The sequence below is a fragment of the Mizuhopecten yessoensis genome, unplaced genomic scaffold (genome assembly GCF_002113885.1).
Source record: "Mizuhopecten yessoensis strain PY_sf001 unplaced genomic scaffold, ASM211388v2 scaffold923, whole genome shotgun sequence".
Lineage (NCBI taxonomy): Eukaryota > Metazoa > Mollusca > Bivalvia > Pectinida > Pectinidae > Mizuhopecten > Mizuhopecten yessoensis.
The window spans coordinates 746121-766666 of NW_018403789.1; the positions used below are offsets into that span (position 1 = coordinate 746121).

At 36.5% G+C, this 20546-nt stretch overlaps 1 protein-coding gene and 1 long non-coding RNA gene across 2 annotated transcripts in view; one reads left to right on the forward strand and one right to left on the reverse strand.

Annotated features, from left to right (window-relative positions):
• The window catches only part of LOC110455249, a 5355-nt gene extending 4903 nt beyond the window's left edge, over positions 1-452 (reverse strand). Inside the window, exon 1 of the long non-coding RNA XR_002463433.1 lies at positions 97-452. This is a non-coding gene — a long non-coding RNA (uncharacterized LOC110455249). The remainder of the gene's footprint in view (positions 1-96) is intronic.
• Positions 453-6436: 5984 nt separating this feature from the next.
• LOC110455519 (L-rhamnose-binding lectin ELEL-1-like) lies at positions 6437-18945 on the forward strand. The gene is made up of 2 exons (XM_021505703.1): positions 6437-6599; positions 18656-18945. Exons 1-2 carry the CDS (start codon positions 6437-6439, stop codon positions 18943-18945), a joined length of 453 nt encoding a protein of 150 aa, XP_021361378.1.
• The last annotated feature ends 1601 nt before the right edge of the window (positions 18946-20546 follow it).

Genomic DNA, 20546 nt, shown 5'->3' on the forward strand with positions numbered 1-20546 from the left:
TAATTTGGAGAGTAAATACAATCTGTTTTACAGTTAGCTATTACATGAAAAGAGTATCTTCAAAATTACATTAATTTTGAACATATTAACTCCTACCTTTTACATATGGTCAATCCCTCCAACCTGTCTGCCAGAACTGATTTACACTCAGGTGAATTGCATGGGCAGGTAGGAAAGGTCACATGACCAACAGGTAAGTATGGGGTTACAGGTCACAAACAGGTCACAGGTTACAGAACAAAACATAAACAAAAGCACATGGCACTGAACAACTGACACATGGACAATGACACTGAACAAGACAAGATACTAAACACACAATACATGTACACCTGAACAAACAAGACATAATTACATATTAAACTCCACTAATATTACTTCATTCATCCGCCTTTCTTAAAACATTATAATTTAATGACTACACTATCCATAATACTTGGACAGGCTATCCCTGCCACAGAGAAACAGTAAGAGAAATTTAGTTCATGAATGCATTTCGGGTATGTGCTTCCAAGAATTTTGTAAGAATCTACTGAATAATGAATGTTACGGTTTCCAGGGCCTTCCGATTCCAAAACCAATCAAAACATCGTTTTTAATTTTGTTTCCATTTAATGATGACTGTTGAAGGTTTCGAACGGTTTCCATCTCCAAAATAAACACCAAAACATCCTTTTTTATTTTGTTTCCATTAAATGATAATTGTTCAAGGTTGCCATGACCTTTCACTCTTGGAATTAAACAAAAACTTCATTTTGTTTCTATTCAAGAATTAAAGTAAAGGTTAGCAGGTCCTTCTTTCTACAAAATTAAACCAAAATATCATTTTTCATTTTATTGCTTTTAATTTGACCTGGAGTCGGAGGGTAGGTGCCTTTATCCTCGTTATAGGTGGGGTAACGCTCACTTACGCTTTCTGCACCCCTGGAATATTTCATGACAAAATTGGGGGCAAGCGGCTAGCTATTTAATAAAGATTAAAAAGACCAATCAGGGAGCTGCTTAATTGTACCTGTCCTTTGATGATTACAGAGGAGATATTTCAAAGCCGATCGGATTTACCGTTACGCTATCGCAGAATTCTTTTGATGTATATCAAAGGATCAAGCTGGTCTCCTTGTACCATACACAAAGTGGCGCACACCGAGCCGTCCTTTTATCATGACATATACCAGGGTTGCAGAGAGTGAAGCGAGGGTAACCCATGGTAAATTGTGCTAAAGCATACAGGACAACATCCCAATGGTTAATGAGTTTTGCTTTGCCAATATTTATCACGACTTGTCAAACATGAATCACCGAAACATGACAATAGCTTATACACCGACAACATTATATAAAAAGTACAATCAATGACGATATAAATTTATTAGTGACAGTATCGGAAACTGATGGAGCTTCTGTTATTTGCTCAAACGCCAAAAAAACCTGAATTGCAATTTCCAATAAGCGATGAATTTATATCAGTTAATTGAAGTGGCTGCATATAGTCATTTTTGCAATTTCGAGTGACAAACGACAACAACGCAGTTTTCTTATTTCTGAACGGTGCATTATTGCCGTGAATAGAATGTCGTTTAAAATTTGATAAGGCTAAATACGGTCATTCTTAGTTGTTCATTTGAGAGTTTATTGATTAAACAAAAATAATAGAAAGAACTGCAATTGGATTTTTATGTATAATATATTACTTCATTTTTCTTGCGAGCGCGAGGGTACATTATGCGGACAAAGGAACACGTGCAGTTGTTGATTTGAGAGTTTCTTGATTAAACAAAAATTATAAAATAAACTGCAATTGAATTGTTATATATAAGATATTACTTCATTTTCCTTTCTAGCGCGAGGGGCTTGGTTTCTATCTTGTGCTGTTCTTATTTTCGCGAACATAATCTTTCTGTGAATAAACTGCAAAGTATTTAATGATTTCCTTAGATTTTACTATAATGGCAACTAGATTTGAAACCCGTGCAATGGATTTCGGAACATGACCATTTTAGCAAATACGCGAAAATAAGATACATGTACCGTGAAAAAACAGTATACACGTTACGAAAGTTGTTTACTTGTGTCGTTAAAAGTGATACTCCAATGAAGTATGACGTCAGAAACAAAAAGAACACATGCAAGGGTTACACATCGATACGTTATCCAATATCTTACACGAAAAGTCAAAATGTCCGGATGTCCGTTGTAATAGGTAAGCCCCACCAGTGTACAATGTTAAATCCTTGCCTTCCATGAATGCTTTTGATCAAATAGGATTGATATCCAGTGCATAGTTCTACAGAAGAAGTTCCAGAGAAGAAGTCGCTTAAAGCAATACAGCCTAATAACCCTTTTTGGACCCTGCCCCTCATCCCTCTGGGATGTCAGTCACACCATTTGTACAATTTTGAATCACTGCCTCCCATGAATGCTTTTGATCAAATATGATTGATACCCAGTGCATAGTTCTACAAATGATGTTGTTTGTAGCAATATAGCCAAATTGCCCTCTTTTGGCCCCACCCCTCAGGACCCTGGGGGGTCAGCCCACCATTTGTACAATTTTGAAACCCCACCACCTAGGGATACTTCCAGTCCAATATGGTTGATATGCGTTACTTAGTTCCAGAGAAGAAGTTGGTTAAAGCAATATAGCCAAATTGCCCTCTTTTGGCCCGCCCCTCAGTCCCCTGGGTAGGCAGCCCAACCATTTGTACAATTTTGAATCGCAACCACCTAGGGATGGTTCCAGTCATATATGGTTGATATTCATCACTTAGTTGCAGAGAAGAAGTCGGTTAAAGCAATATAGCCAAATAACACTTTTTGGCCCCCACCCCTCAGTCCCTCTGGGGGGTATGCCCCACCAGTGTATAATTTTGAATCCCTGCCTCCCATGAATGCTTTTGATCAAATAGGATTGATATCCAGTGCATCGTTCTACAGAAGAAGACGTTTGTAGCAATATAGCCACATATCCCACTTTTGGCCCCACCTCTCAGCCCCCTGGGGTGTCAGCCAAACCATTTGTACAATTTTGAATCCCCACCACCTAGGGATGCTTCCAGTCAAATATGGTTGATATCCGTTACTTAGTTTCAGAGAAGAAGTCGCTTAAAAAGCAATATAGCCTAATTGCCCCCTTTTGGCCCCGCCCCTCAGCCCCCTGGGGGTCAGCTCCGCCATTTGTACAATTTTGAATCCCCACCACCTAGGGATACTTCCACTCCAATATGATTGATATCCATAACTTAGTTCCAGAGATGAAGTCGCTTAAACAATTAAGCCAAATTGACATATTTTGGCCCCGCCCCTCAGCCCCCTAGGGGGACAGCCCCACGATTTTTACAATTTTGAATCCCCACCACCTAGGGATGCTTGAGTGTAATCAGCCCAACAGAACTCAAAATATAAGTAATGCATTTTTTAAACTGATTTTCTATTCATATAGTAACAGTGATAGAAACCTTACCCCCGGGCCTGGAAAGTTATCCCAAGCAGGCACTTTCTTTCAGGAAGTACTGGATAAAGTCAGAGTGTAATCAGCCCAAGAGAAATCAAGATATTGTGCATTAATGCATTTAACAGATTTTCTATTTATAGTGACCCATTGACCTTTGACCACTGGACCTGAAAAGTTATCCCAAGCAGGTACTTTCTTCCAGGAAGGACTAGATAAAATCTGAGTGTAATCAGTCCAACAGAATTCAAAATACAGTGCACAAACTGATGTTTTATTTATAGTAAGTAACCTTGACCATTGATATCTAAGGCTGAAAAGCTTTCCAAAGGCTTAAGCAAACATCTTATTACACTGGATAAAGTCTGAGTGCATACGGCCCAAAAGAGCTCCAAATATTGTGCATAAAGTGTTTTTCTATTTATAGTAACATTAACCTTGAACTTTGACATCGATGCCTCAAAAGCTACAATTTGTATCTTAAGCAAATACTTTCTTAAGTAACAATGACCTAAACCTTTCACCCCCAAAGCCCCAAAGCAGGCGCTTTCTCCGAGGTAGCACTTGTAAAGCCTGAGTGTAATCATCCTAACAGAATTGGAAATATTGTGCCTAAACTAATTTTCTATTCATGGTAACAGTGACCTTGACCTTTAACCGCCGGACCTGAAAAGCTATTCAAAGTAAGCACTTTCTTCAAAAAAGCACACTTGGTAGCCCTTCATTCCAGAAGTTGTTTAAGGATGTTAGTACATTTGACTCATGTGACCTTGAAAGTCGGTCAATGTCATTCAAATTTCGAAGCCTCTCATCCAGGCATAATATAGACTCAATATCAGGGCCCCCTCTTAGTTATTGAGAAGAATTTAGCACATTTGACCACTGTGACCTTGAAAGGCAGGCAAGATAATTCATTTGAACATGCTACAGGCACAATATCAGGTCTCTGGGCCCCTTGGTTATTGAAAATAAGTCCTTTAAAGGTTTTAACCTATTTTACCAATGTGACCTTGAAAGTAAGTCAAGCCTGCATGTTACAGGCCCAATATCAGGTCTCTGGGGCCTCTTGGTTATTGAAAAGAAGTCATTTAAACATTTTACCCCATTTAACCCTTGTGACCTGGAAAAGTCGGGCAAGGTCACTCATTTGAACAAACTTGATAGGCCTTTATCCCAGCACGCTACAAGCCCAATAGCAGGTCTCTGGGACTCTAGGTTATTGAGAGGAAGATGTTTAAAGGGAAAGTTGATGTCTGAGGGCCGGACGATGGCCAGACGACGGATACCGCACCAGGGCAAAAGCTCACTTGTCCTTGGCAGGGGAGCTAAAACAGATAGGACAGGCAGACGGAAAACCTTCTAAAGATGTGCAGGGGTCCTAACAACAAATTGGAGAATCCCCCTTTGGGACCCCACCCCTCCCCCTAAGGAGCCAGTGTATTATGAGAGAGACCCTCTGTTAAACGGCATTCAGTTTTCTTAACCAAGTAATGCTCCAGACAATTGGTTTGAAAACATCATCAAGCCATACAGAAGGGCTTAAACAGACGTATTCTATTACGTGATTTATGTCCTCGCAACAGCCAGGGTCTTTGAGGACGGGTGTCTGCGATACACCTATAGAAGAAAACTACAATTCAAAAGAAGTGGATTTGTTGCCGACAAAATTGTTGCCCACACAATTAAAGGGTGTAATTTTGAAATATCATGGTCACCATATGAAAAGCATTATGCTTTCAGTTGCTTGTTCGTTGGTTGAGGGAGCTTAACGTCTACACAACATCTGAGGTCATATGTGGATGGTATCATGAGTGCATGATACGTATTGTGTGTGCCTGTGTGTTGCCTCAAGCAATAAATAGAATTTGACATGAGGATCGAACTCAAAACTGTAAGCCATCATTCAAGAAAAAGCCAAGCATCAAGTTACGTATTGATGTGGCAAGTGGTCGCGAAAACAATAAAGTTAAAAATAAGAATTTCCTATGTGTAAAGGGTTATAACTTAGAACATTGACACTGGATTCTAACTCAAACTATAATCCATTATGCAGGCATATTAAGTTACAAATAATAAAACAGTTAATTATGAGAATTTCTTATGTGCAAAAGGGCCATAACTCCAGTCAGAAATGGAATATTATTGTATGGTTCAAACTCTGTAATCTATTATGATAAAGTCACAAACAAAGATTCAAATTGATATGGCGAGCGGTAGAAAAAATAAGTCCCAAAAAAAGTTAATTTTGATAATTTCCTATGTGCAAAGGGCCATAACTCCAGCCATAAATGGAATATTTACACTGGGTTCGAACTCAAACTGTAATCCATTCTGAAAAAAGCCACATATTAAGTAACAAAATGATGTTGCAAGTGGAAGCGAAAAAAGTACGGGAAAACAATTAATTATGAGATTTCTTATGTGCAAAGGGCCATAACTGAAATATTGACACATGGTTTGGAGTCTAACTGTAATCCATTATGATAAAGCCACATTTAAAGTTACAAATTGATACAGTAAATGGTGGGGAAAAAAGTCTCGAAAACTTAAATGTAACTGCCACCGTCAACGACAACGTTAGTATCTTTAATGAACCTCTGAACCTTGTCCAGAATACTTGCATTCATATTGATACCAAGTCTTTTACATCCATAAAGAATATATAGTCTACATGTCTCATGTTTTAACCACAAATCTCACGTATATACAATTTTGATAATAGATCTAATGTTTAATTTACGTATATCTATATATTACACATCTTTTGTATTTACATTTAATCTATGTATACCATTTCGTTTTATTGCGTGTTTGGTTAAAATTTTCATTGATTCATTTACTGCATATATTTGTTTTGTTCTTTCAGCATCGACAACCGTAGCTGTCTGTGAAATGAAAACAACAACAATCACCTGTCGTCCAGCAGGAATAAACGTGATTAGCGCACGTTACGGACGATTTGACATAGTCACGTGTGAACATCCGGCTATGTCCCTAGTTGGATGTGGTGCTGATGGCGTTTTGGACAACATTCAGGGTCTATGTCAAGGTGAAATCTCGTGTGAACTTGCTGCCTCCAACGGTATCTATGGAGACCCGTGTCCAAACACATTTAAATATCTCGAAGTGACCTACAGTTGTTTGCCAGAACGTAAGTTATGTAACACATTTATTTCTTCTGTATTTAAGAAAAAAAGTATATACAAATAAATATTATTTACTATACAACAAGGGGTGATCTGTACATGCAATAATGATATAGAGTATGTTGTCCCATACTTATCGTCAAAGTATCGATCTATCGTTGTTTCCTCGCTATTGTTTGGAGAATTTACAGTTTCATTGCAGCAAAGGTAAAATGAAGATGGATATAAAAAGTCAAAAGACGCTAAGATCACAATAGACATCAAGTTATTGCAACTAACCGTTGTATGTGTTATTTATTGATTATTATTATTATAGTTGATTAATTCATTGATTGTTATTTATTATTGATTGTCAGTTAACGTATATGTAACTGTTCTGATTTAACGTTAAAATATTTTGTTTTTTTGTTCTTTTAAAATATTGTAAAACTGGAAATTATCGCTAGTAGAACTGTTCGCATCATGACTCTTACAAAAGATCATGGCGTGGAAATGTTGGCGTTGGTAATAATTCGGATGTCTATTATATCCTGTAAATCTTAAATAGCCTACTATAGATTTGCGTGTCGATATTTTTGGATCATTTACTCTGCACGACAAACGCTATGTCCACACCGCACAATTTCGACTTTTAAAATACTTGTTCGTGATAAACGAATGATGAGTGTGTTATCTAAATTACATTCATCTGTTTTCCGTATTTTACAACTAAGTAATTGCCAGAAAAGCATTCCATCCATATGACTCATTTAACTAAAAGATGATTATACACTAGCTGTAATATCGAAGAACATTTCTATTTCAGAGGGTTTTTCAACTTGGAATATTCTTCCTTATACATGTTTAAGTTTAGTGTAATTTTGTTCAAGCTAAGGGTTACGTGTCAAGGTCCTCATCTCTGCTGTGTTTTTTTAAAATTCCTAAATAAAAACACTGGCAAAGCGTATATTCAGCAGTATATAGGTCCTACGTTCGACCCCTATAGATTTTTTATTTAATTTTGTTTTCAGATATTATTATTTAAACTTATATAAAACTTTAATAATTTGTTTAAATTCAATGTTTTCTCTACCTTATTTGCTGCGAAGGCTACCTTTCATTATATTAATACTTAATCGATTTTTATTCGTTAAACTAATAATCAATTTGTATTCTTCAAAGTATTAACCGATTTTCACACTTTGTATATTGTATATATGATTGTGGTCTAGTTATACACTTCAAAGGGTCAAGGAGTAAATACAGCTTGACTATTATTCACCTATTCACTCCCATTGTGTCAGAAATATTCAATTATATATATTTTTTATTGATTTTTACCCTTTATATTGACTTGGAATGGATTAAGTCATGTTTGTTTCGCAAACATGACCTGCCACGCTTATGTCCTGTTTTAAGGACAGTCGAGAAAAGTGGACTATTTTGACGGATGTAATAGTGTGCGATATCTCATCTGATTGGAAATGGATTTTAGTGCAGTTTACGTATACGTTCCTTGAGCGCCATTGCAATTTTCTCACAAACTGTTAGAACGACCTATTAGATAAATAACACCCGTTTGAGAAACAGTAAGAGAAATTTAGTTCATGAATGCATTTCGAATATGTGCATCCAAGAATTTCGTAAGAATCTATGGAATAATGAATGTTACAGTTTCGAGGGCCTTCTGATTCCAAAACCAATCAAAACATCGTTTTTCCTTTTATTCAATTTAATGATGACTGTTGAAGGTTTCGAACGCCTTCCATCTCCAAAATAAACACCAAAATATCCTTTTTTTATTTAGTTTCCATTAAATGATGACTGTTCAAGGTTGCGATGGCTTTTCACTCCAGGAATTAAACCAAAACTTCATTTTGTTTCTATTCAAGATTTAATGTAAAGGTTAACAGGTCCTTCTTTCTACAAAATTAAACCAAAATATCATTTATCATTTTATTGCTTTTAATTTGACCTGGAGTCGGAGGGTAAGTGCCTTTATCCTCGTAAAACAGGGGGTAACGCTCACTTACGCTTTCTGCACCCCTGGAATATTTCGTGACAAAATTGAAGGCAAGCGGCTAACTATTTAATAAAGATAAAACAGACCAATTAGGGAACCGCTACCTGTCCATTGATGATTACAGAGGAGATATTTCAAAGCCGATCAGATTGACCGTTACGCTATCGCAGAATTCTTTTTATGTATATCAAAGGATCAAGCTGGTCTCCTTGTACCATACACAAAGTGGCGCACACCGAGCCGTCCTTTTATCATGACATATACCAGGGTTGCAGAGAGTGAAGCGAGCGTAACCCATCGGAATTTGTGCTTAGGTCAACATCCCATGGTTCATGAGTTTTGCTTTGCCAATATTTGTCACGACTTGTCAAACATGAATCACCGAAACATGACAATAGCTTATACACCGACAACATTATATAAAAAGTACAATTAATGACGATAGTTAAATATAAATTTATTAGTGACAGTGTATGCATGGTCGGAAACTGATGGAGTTTCTGTTATTTGCTTCAACGCAAAAATACCTGAATTGCAATTTCCAATAAGCGATGAATTTATGTCCGTTAATTGAAGTGGCTGCATAAAGTCATTTTTGCAATTTCGAGTGACAACCGAAAACAACGCGGTTTTCTTATTTCTGAAAGGTGCATTATTGCCGTGAATAGAATGTCGTTTTAAATTTGATAAGGCAAAAAAGGTCATTCTTAGTTGTTGATTTGAGAGTTTATTGATTAAAAGAAATAAATAGAATGAACTGCAATTGGATTTTTATGTTTAATATATTACTTCCTTGCGAGCGCGAGGGTACATTATGCGGATTTATGATGATTTGAGAGTTTCTTGATTAAACAAAAATTATAAAATAAACTGCAATTGAATGTTTATATATAAGATAATATGAAAAGGTAAAGCATTAAAAGAGCGAAGCTTTTGTTGATCTCTGATATTTAATGATTCAGAATGAGATAATACTGCTTTCAGAATGAGGGAAGATAAAATTGATTTAAAGTCGGCTAGTCGAGGGATAACAATAAAACATAAACTCTAATGAGATTAAGACCGACATAACAATAGGGGAGATCGGGGCAAATTCGGTCCCTTTTTTAAAGTCCGTTTTGGGAAGTATGGCAGCACGTCCGTTTTTAAACGTTATTTAATTTTCCCTGTCTGATGATCGGATGGCCGAACGAGCCACGCCATGGGATAAGTTCGGACAGGCATTCGGGTAAATTCGGCTCCATTCGAATCAGCTTAATTATGACGTTATCAAACATGCAACGTCAGATGTTTCCGCCAATTTTACGACTTTTTATGTGTTACATGGGCCGAACTTGCCACGGTATCATTGGCCGAAACTGTCCGGGCCCAAATTGATATTTCAATAAATTCTTATCGTACAGCAATATGGTAGTGAGTGCTTGGCTTTTATGTATATCATTTGAAGCTGTCAGTGTGTTACACGTTTGACCGTAAAAAAATAGCAATTCCGTTCACAGAAAGTTCGCATAACTAGAAGCGAGATCATGATTTTCTTTCTACCCTCTCAAAAGTAATTTTCTCCTGTTTAGTAATTTTAAATTAGAGTTTTCCTCGCCATTTTTTCGTGTAAATGCCCAGCCAACTAAACTGCTAAGATCTTTAAAGTTATAAATATTAGCTCAAAAACAAAAATATCAGGGGTGGCCGAACTTGCCCCGGTCTCCCGTATGAAGATTTTTTGTATTGTTGATGATTGGTAAATATGTATTCCCCACATAATTTTTGCATCAATGACGCCATTTTCAAAGCTTAAGTAGATATTCATTCTTGTGCGTAACGTATATGATGGGTCGGGTGGTGCAGTGGATAGCGCGCTCTGTTTTTTTTTATCTGTCCTCTATTCAACCATTCTCGATTGACACTTAGAAATCAGCTGATAAACCAAAATATAACCCATGACCATTTTAATATAAACACATTACTTCATGGATGTCATGAATGTGATGAAGAAACCAATGCATTTGTACTACAATGTAGAGTGCATTATCAACACTAAAATATTTGTTTAATCATAACTATACCTTGTACGGTGGGGACATGGAGACACACTATATGAATTGTTTATATTTTGTTTGATGATTTCAATGACTGTACATATAACATACCGAAGTTGTAAGGAGAAGGCTTATATAGGCTTGGCCTGATGCCCTATCCCTTTGCATATTTTTTGCAATAAAATTTGTTGAAATGAAAATAGCGCGCTCGTCTTCAACAAGATGGCCAGATTCAATCCCGATTACCTGCCCGACCACGCGGGTTTTCTCCGGATACTCCGGCTTCCTCCCACATTAAGAATTAAGTCTTCATCGTGCTTCCGGCAGGTCACAAAAAGAATGATTGAATTAAGTTGGGGAAAAACTGTTTTGTAATTGCTATAGAAAAAAAGTGCATATTACACATTTTACGATAAGTTTATAAAAGTAAATGTATAGAGATGTTAGTTAAAAAATGAAATTAAAAAAAGAAAATATTGTAATACTTTGATGTAACTAAAATTGTCGTGATATCGATATATAGTTTGAATTCCTGTTCCATCCTGAAACACCGGATTGAATTTTAAGTTTTGTAACTGTCACTGAGGTTTGACAGGTAATGATGCCAAATAAAATTAAACAGTTTCTGTCTGTAACTAGTTATAAATCGGCATGCGTTGTGAAAAAGTGATACGTTGCTGAAAAATGGCGTTGAACTCGGGTTCGATGTCTGGACAATTATTGTTGATTTCGACATAAATTAATTATCCATTGTTTCTTTTATGAGTGGTGATGCATACATAAATTATGTAAAAGACGATAACCAGACTTTCAAAAAATGTTAATTATTTCGTTCATATACGCAACAAATCAAAATCAAAAGCTGTGGAATTTAAGAGGATGAAAAAAATTGTACACGTTGACCTATTGGTTTAATGCGGCTCTTTTTTAAAATATCTCCCGGTAGAATTTTAACAGAACATGGTTGATGACAAAAAGGATCTTCAGAAAACATCCGCGTTTTTACTTTTTATGCCTGTGGCAAAAACTAAAATTAAAAAGTCATGTAGCACAAACAAAGAGATGAATGCAACGGCTATCAGTTTCAAGATTTTCCGGTTATTTTCATCCTTCCGGAAATAACCGATGAAGGGCGATGGAGTGTGACGTGCTTGTGACGTCATAGTATGATAATCTCTGAACGATGTTTCATGCCTGCTAGTTTCAAAACTTATGTGATAGATTTTTTCACTCAGAATGTATATTAGTTTTTACCTAAATAAATAGGTAATAAAACATGGGTATTGTTTTCACTATATGAAGATGTTCATGTATGGGTTGAAACACAATTGTCTTTGCTTCAAGGATACACTTCCTGTTTTCCCACTGGACGTCTTCTTCCGGAAGAAAAATAAATTAAAGGCAAGGTGTATAAAGGGAAAGCAACTCTGTTTACAAACGCTTTTGTTACCATTTAAGAGCTACGCTCTTATTACTTCATTTTTCTTGCGAGCGCGAGGGGCTTAGTTTCTATCTTGTGCTGTTCTTATTTTCGCGAACACAATCTTTCTGCGAATAAACAATAAAATACTTAATGATTTCTTAGATTTTACTATAATGGCAACTAGATTTGAAACCCGCGCAATGGATTTCGCAACATGACCATTTTAGCAAATACGCGAAAATAAGATACATGTGCTGTGCAAAACATTATACACGTTGCGAAAGTTGTTTACTTGTGTCGCCAAAGGTGACACTCCAACGAAGTATGAAGTCACAGAAACAAAAAGAACACATGCAAGGGTCACACATCGATACTTTTTCCAATATCTTACTCGAAGAGTCAAAATGTCCGGATGTCCGTTGTAATGTTGTAATGTGTACCGCTTAGAATTAACATTGACAATATCTAGAACCGTCGAAGTTATCATTTGCCAGTCGCGATTTCAAAGTCAACTTATCAGCAGATATTAAGGCAGTTTAACCATCATCTTCCATGGATTAAAATTACAACGTCTTCGCCTAAGTTCGAAGAGAATCAAAGTTTAAAACAGCTGATATATTTTGAGGAATAAGAATAACTATCTTGATCATTATTAATCGAACGGAGTACCTGAAGAACTTCAAGCTAAAAAAGGAATATAGCTCAATAATTATTTGTATCGATCCTGTATCTATGTGACTTAAAATGATTTCTTTTTATATCTTAATGTTGGTAACTCCCGTAATTCTCGATCGATCTTCATTAATTACCTCGTTTATATTCAATTATTTATCTTGTATTCACTTCCGCTCTTAACAGTCACAGGTAATGTAATTTGGTCATGGTATGTAGCCTACGTGACCCTGGCAGCATTGTCCCCGTTTCGAGGACAGGCGAGGACACAAGTCGATGTTAATGACTGTTATAATGAGCGATATCAGTTTTATTTTGAAATCGATTTTCCATGCGTGTGTAAATAATAAATTTCTTTGCGTCATGCTATTTGTATTTCACAAAAGGATATAATATACTATTATATAAATAACTCATGTTGAAAGACAGATGCAGCTCATGAAATATATCCTTGTCAATATGACGTACTAGCTTACTGACAGTCTGACAGAGACAATTATTATTCCTAATTCAAAAATAAAGTTCATTTGGTCTGTTGCTCTCTATCTGTCACTCAATTTTAATACGTCCCGTGGACCAATGTTGATAATTCATCCATCAAATACGAAAACCTTAAGACCTCTGAAAAGAGATCGTCAAACACAGAACCACACCAAAACATCTTAGTACACTGCTTCACAATAAAAGGAAGTGGGGCAGTTGTATACATTCAATGCTATTTTCATTTAATAGATTTAACAACGTTTTGTCTTTTCCTGTGTGGATATTATTGTATAAACTTATGTAAAAATTAATAATACTGTGCTTGTTTCGAGACCGCGGCAAGCCTTACAATCATCGGAGCCTAAACTTCAACTGATATTGTTTTTTAAATTTTCGATGCGTAAAAGACACTTTCATAAATCTCACTGAGGTGTCACAAATATATTATATATTTCAATCGACATAATTAGGAGGCACGGTAGTCAAGTGGTAGGACGCCGGGCTCGTGACCGAAGGGTTGCAGGTTCGAGGCACGGCACTGGGTTGTATCTTTGAGCAAGATATTTTACTCCGCTTGTTCTAGTCTACTCAACTGTAAATGAGTACGTGGTTGGGCAGTGCTAGAATTGTAGAATGCTAGCTGTGAGCACCGAAATGGCAGCACTGGCCGTATGCTCCCAAGGGAGTTAAGAACGATATTGGCTGGTTGCAAAGGCCCTATAACCACGGATAATAATTTGTGACCTCCGAACTAGGTTGTGATAAAGCGGTATATAAGAACCTCGAATTCTTCTTCTTCTTCTTATTATAATTTACTAGCTAACCGGTAATAAGATTTAGATATATATATATATATTAAATGCCGCCGTGACTATTCTCCATAATTATGTTAATTGAAGATTTAAAAGACACTGTGGTTAGGTATACATGTAGCAAACACTAGTGAAAGCAAGCGCTTTCTTTTATAAAAGCACTGGATAAAGTCTTGAGTGTAATCAGCCCAACAGAACTCAAAACATAAGTAGTGCATTTTATAAACTGATTTTCTATTCATATAGTAACAGTGATAGAAACCTAACCCCCGGGCCTGGAAAGTTATCCCAAGCAGGCACTTTCTTTCAGGAAGCACTGGATAAAGTCAGAGTGTAATCAGCCCAAGAGAAATCAAGATATTGTGCATTAGTGCATTAAACAAATTTTCTATTTATAGTGACCCATTGACCTTTGACCACTGGACCTGAAAAGTAATCCTAAGCAGGCACTTTCTTCCAGGAAGGACTAGATAAAATCTGAGTGTAATCAGTCCAACAGAATTCAAAATACAGTGCACAAACTGATGTTTTATTTATAGTAAGTGACCTTGACCTTTGATATCTAAGGCTGAAAAGCTATCCAAAGGCTGAAGCAAACATTTTATTACACTGGATAAAGTCTGAGTGCATACGGCCCAAAAGAGCTCCAAATATTGTGCATGAAGTGTTTTTCTATTTATAGTAACATTAACCTTGAACTTTGACATCGATGCATCAAAAGATACAATTTGTAACCTAAGCAAATACTTTCTAAAGTAACAATGACCTTAACCTTTGACCACAAAAGCGCCAAAGCAGGCACTTTCTCCGAGGTAGCACTTGATAAAGCCTGTGTGTAATTATCCCAACAGAATTGGAAATATTGTACCTAAACTAATTTTCTATTCGTGGTTACAGTGACCTTGACTTTTGACCGCCGGGCCTGAAAAGCTGTTCAAAGCAAGCATTTCCTTTAAAAAAATCACTGGATAAAGTCTAAAAGCAATCCAGCCAACAGTACTGAAGATATTGTGCAGAAATTAAACAAGAAACGCAATGGGCCTGTACCTCTCACTTGCTTCCAATGAGAAGTCGTTTAAAGGTTTAAGCACATTTGACCCCTGTGATGTTGAATGTAGATCAATGCCATTCATTTGAACACACTTGGTAGCCCTTCATTCCAGCATGCTATATGCCCAATATCAGGTCTCTGGGCCTCTTGGTTATTGAGAAGAAATTGTTTAAAAATGTTAGCACATTTGACTCATGTGACCTTGAAAGTCGGTCAATGTCATTCATTTGAACAAATTCCGTAGTCTCTCATCCAGGCATAATATAGGCTCAATATCAGGGTCCTCTTAGTTATTGGGAAGTTGTTTTAAGATTTAAGCACTTTTGACCTCTGTGACCTTGACAGGCAGGCAGGATAATTCATTTGAACATGCTACCGGCACAATATCAGGTCTCTGGGCCCCTTGGTTATTGAAAAAAAGTCCTTTAAAGGTTTTAACCTATTTTACCAATGTGACCTTGAAAGTAAGTCAAGCCTGCATGCTACAGGCCCAATATCAGGTCTCTGGGGCCTCTTGGTTATTGAAAAGAAATCATGTAAACATTTTACCACATGTAACCCTTGTGACCTGGAAAAGTCGGACAAGGTCACTCATTTGAACAAACGTGATAGCCCTTCATCCCAGCACGCTACAGGCCCAATAGCAGGTTTCTGGGCCTCTAGGTTATTGAGAAGAAGATGTTTAAAGGGAAAAGTTGATGTCTGAGGGCCGGACGATGGCCAGACGACGGACACCGCACCAGGGCAAAAGCTCACTTGTCCTTGGCAGGGGAGCTAAAACAGATATGACAGACAGACGGAAAACCTGATTACTAAAGATGTGCAGGGGTCCTAACAACAAATTGTGTAATTGAATTGGAGAATCCCCCTTTGGGACCCCACCCCTCTCCCTAAGGAGCCAGAGTATTATGAGAGAGACCCTCTGTTAAACGGCATTCAGTCTTCTTAACCAAGTAATGCTCCAGACCATTGGTTTGAAAACATCATCAAGCCATACAGAAGGACTTAAAAGGATGTACTCTATTAGGTGATTTATGTCCTCGCAACAGCCAGGGTCATATGAGGACGGGTGTCTGCGAGACACCTATAGAAGAAAACTACAGTTCGAAAGAAGTGGATGTGTTGGCGACACCCACACAATTGAAGGGTGTAATTTTGAAATATCATGGTCACCATATGAAAAGCATTATGCTTTTAGTTGCTTGTTAGTTGGTTGTGGAGCTTAACGTATACACAACATCTGAGGTCATATGTGGATGGTATCATGAGCGCTTGATACGTATTGTGTGTACCTGTGTGTTGCCTCAAGCAATAAATAGAATTTGACATGAGGATCGAACTCAAAACTGTAATCCATCATTCAAGAAAAAGTCAAGCATCAAGTTACGTATTGATGTGGCAAGTGGTCGCGAACAAAAATACAGTTAAATTAGGAATTTCCTATGTGTAAAGGGTTATAACTCCCGAGAAAATAGAACATTGACACTGGATTCTCACTCAAACTATAATCCATTATACATGTGTATTAAGTTACAAATAATATGGAAAACAGTTAATTATGAGAATTTCTTATGTGTAAAGGGTTATAACTTAGAACATTGACACTGGATTCTCACTCAAACTGTAATCCATTATACATGTGTATTAAGTTACAAATAATATGGAAAACAGTTAATTATGAGAATTTCTTATGTGAAAAAGGGCCATAATTCCAGTCAAAAATGGAATATTAATACATGCTTCACACTCTGTAATACATTATGATAAAGTCACAAACAAAGATTAAAATTGATATGGCAAGCGGTAGCGAAAATAAGTCCCAATTTTTTTTAATTTTGATTATTTCCTATGTGCAAAGGGCCATAACTCCAGTCAAAAATGGAATATTAACACAGGGTTCGAACTCAAACTGTAATCCATTATGAAAAAGCCACATATTAAGTAACAAATTGATGTTGCAAGAGGTAGCGAAAAAAAGTACGGGAAAACAATTAATTATGAGATTTCTTATTTGCGAAGGGCCATAACTCAAGCTACAAATGAAATATTGACGCAGGGTTTGGACTCTTACTGTAATCCATTATGATAAAGCCACATACTAAGTGGCAAGCGGTAACGAACAAAGTATGGCAAACTGTTAATTATGAGAAATTCCAATGTGCAAAGGGCCATACATGTAACTCCAGCAAAAAAAAAAAAAAAATATTGGCACGTGGTTCGAACTGGTTCTGTAATCTATTATGATTAAGGTTCAACAAGCCCCCTAAAAGAGGTAATAGTCACCCTAAATGTCAACCCCATGGCAAGTCATATTCAAATATTCTTATCACAAATCGGAATATATATATGTAATTTAAATACATTGAACTTGTACATGAGCTATTAAAAAGTATACAAGCAGGTCAACGAAGTCAAAAATACGGCATTAAGGCTGATGTAATGATAAAAGTTGCTCACCAGATTTATAACATGTCCTAAGTGACCCAACTGAATGTTTCGAAATTACATGTTATTTGAAGATCATTTATATACCTAGGTCAAGCGGGGCTTTATTTCTCTTTAACTATGTGTGGAGAGGCATACCGGCCTTACAAGTAGATGATTGTTGCTATGGGAATGTACAAAAATCATAGTAAAACGTCAGAATAACATATTTTAACGGTATATATGTGTATAACCATAGACATTTGACCATAAATACTACTTAAACTTCATATAAAATGTCCTTCTTTAACATTCAATATTGTAATAAAAGAGGTAGACTTATTGTAAACATTATTGTACATTTCAGCTTCAATGTTTATTACATGTCTAGCGCATTCATATAACCACATAATGTTATTAAATGGCACATCATCTCAAGTTCATTTATCGATCAAGGTTACTTAGCCATTGTTTTCTTATTTAAAATTTGCTAAAATGTATTACCAGGAGATTTTATTACGATTTTAGTGAGTAGGGTTGCAAAAGAGTTTGACATGGTATAAGTCCGGTGAACTATTTGTATAAAGACATCAGCCTTAATGCCTTTTTTTGACTACGTTAACCTGGCTATGTATTTTTTGTATGGCCAAAGTACAAGTTCAATATATATAAATAACATATGTGAGTTCCTATTTGTAGTTGAGGTCTTTGAATATGACTTACCAGGGGGTTGGAATTTTAGTTGACTACATCATCTTTTAGGGGGCTTGTTGAACCTTAAGCCACATACAAAGTTACAAATTGATATGGTAAATGGTGGGGACAAAAGTCTGGAAGACTTAAATGTCACTGCCACCGTCAATGACAACGTTAGTATCTTTAATGAACCTCTGAACCTTGTCCAGAACTCTTGCATTCATATTGATACCAAGTCTTTTACATCCATAAAGAATATATAGTCTACATGTCTCATGTTTAAACCACAAATGTCACCTATATACCATTCTGATAATAGATCTAATGTATGATTTACGTATATCTATATATTACACATCTTTTGTATATACATTTAATCTATGTATACCATTTGGTTTTATTCCGTGTTTGGTTAAAATTGTCATTGATTCATTCACTGCATATATTTGTTTGTTCTTTCAGCATCGACAACCGTAGCTGTCTGTGAACTGAAAACAACAACAATCATCTGTCGTCCAGAAAGAATAAACGTGATTAGCGCACGTTACGGACGATTTGACATAGTCACGTGTGAACATCCGGCTATGTCCCAAGTTGGATGTGGTGCTGATGGCGTTTTGGACAACATTCAGGATCTATGTCAAGGTGAAACCTCGTGTGAACTTGCTGCTTCCAACAGTATCTATGGAGACCCGTGTCCAAACACATTTAAATATCTCGAAGTGACCTACAGTTGTTTGCCAGAACGTTAGTATGTAACACATTTTTTTTCTCTGTATTTAAGAAAAAAGCATATACAAATAAATATTATTTACGATGAAACAAGGAGAGATATTTACATTCTTCACTGTCATATTCATCCCCTAATCTTGTTAATATAGAATCTGAAATCAAATCTGACCTTAATAAATTAGAAAAATGGTCGAAAGACTGGCTTATGACTTTTAATCCGACAAAAACAGAAATCATGATAGTGACACTTTCAAATCTACCAATACTAATATTCAAATAACTGAAAATCATAAACACCTTGGCGTTACATTAAGCAGTGATGGGAAATGGACAGAACATATAGATGTTATTATTCGCAAAGCTTCCAAATATATTGCAACGTTAGGAAAACCTAAACTTATATTAAGCAGAAATAATCTTGACAAAATTGATCTGACATATATCCGACCACTTCTTGAATATGCATGTGAGGTATGGGATAATTGTGGGAAAGCTAATTCATTAAATATTGAAAAAATCCAATTAGAAGCTGCACGGATTGTCACAGGATTGCCCATATATACTAAACTGGAGTTACTATTCACCGAAACGGGCTGGACACCATTATGCATTAGAAGAAAGATCCGTAAATTGTCAATGAATTTATGCCACCATTTATTGGAAACATGTCTAGATATAATTAAAGAAATGCACACCAAATAGGAATGCCTAACTATCGATTGCAAATTATGCGAAACTCTTTTTTCCATCAACTATTAAAGCATGGGATGATCTTGATGAACGTATTAAATCATCTGATACCTTAAACATGTTTAAATCGAAAATAAACAAAAGTATCAATAAGAACAAAAATAAACTTAAAAATTTCCTAACTTTTGGAGCACGTAAATCTAACATACTACATTGTCGTTTAAGAAATCGTGCGAGTTCTCTAAACCAGTCCGTTGTCTGTCCTCCCTCTTCTTTTGCAAAGCCCTCATTATGTCTTCTCCGCGTGATCCGGAACGCTGGTCGTAATCAGGCTCTGTGTCACAAAAGAAAAGGTATTTTGGATTTTTTCCTCCGGGGGTATGGGTCCTATTGTTGGAACCCTTCATCGCTCCACGGAGACACCACTGCGCTAAGTCGAATTCGCATTATAATGACTGTGGTAACGTATTTTCAAATAGAATCAAGGTTACTCTTGTGAAACCAATTTCTATTATAAATTCTTACCACAGTCATTAGGTGAGTTCCCTAACAGCCTCCCCTAGTCTCCTAGGCTCTCACTTTTTTGGGCTTTGGATTATGAAGTGGGAAGCATGGCTTCGTGTATGATCACGTGCGTGAATACTGCCGTCTGATTGGTGGGTTTTCCAGGGGTTCCCCATGGGGGGAAATCTTTATTTACGTATGTAAAGAGCCAAGTAAGGTTGGAATATGCATTATAATGACTGTGGTAAGTATTTATAATAGAAATTGGTTTCACAAGAGAAACCTCAAAACAACATCGATTAGCTTCAAGTACATGCATCATTATGCTTTAATTGTTCGTCCTGAAAATCCGTTTTTGCTCCTATTTTGACGTATAACAATTATGAGGTGATCGAGCACGTACGTTCATATGTGATAATAACTTAGA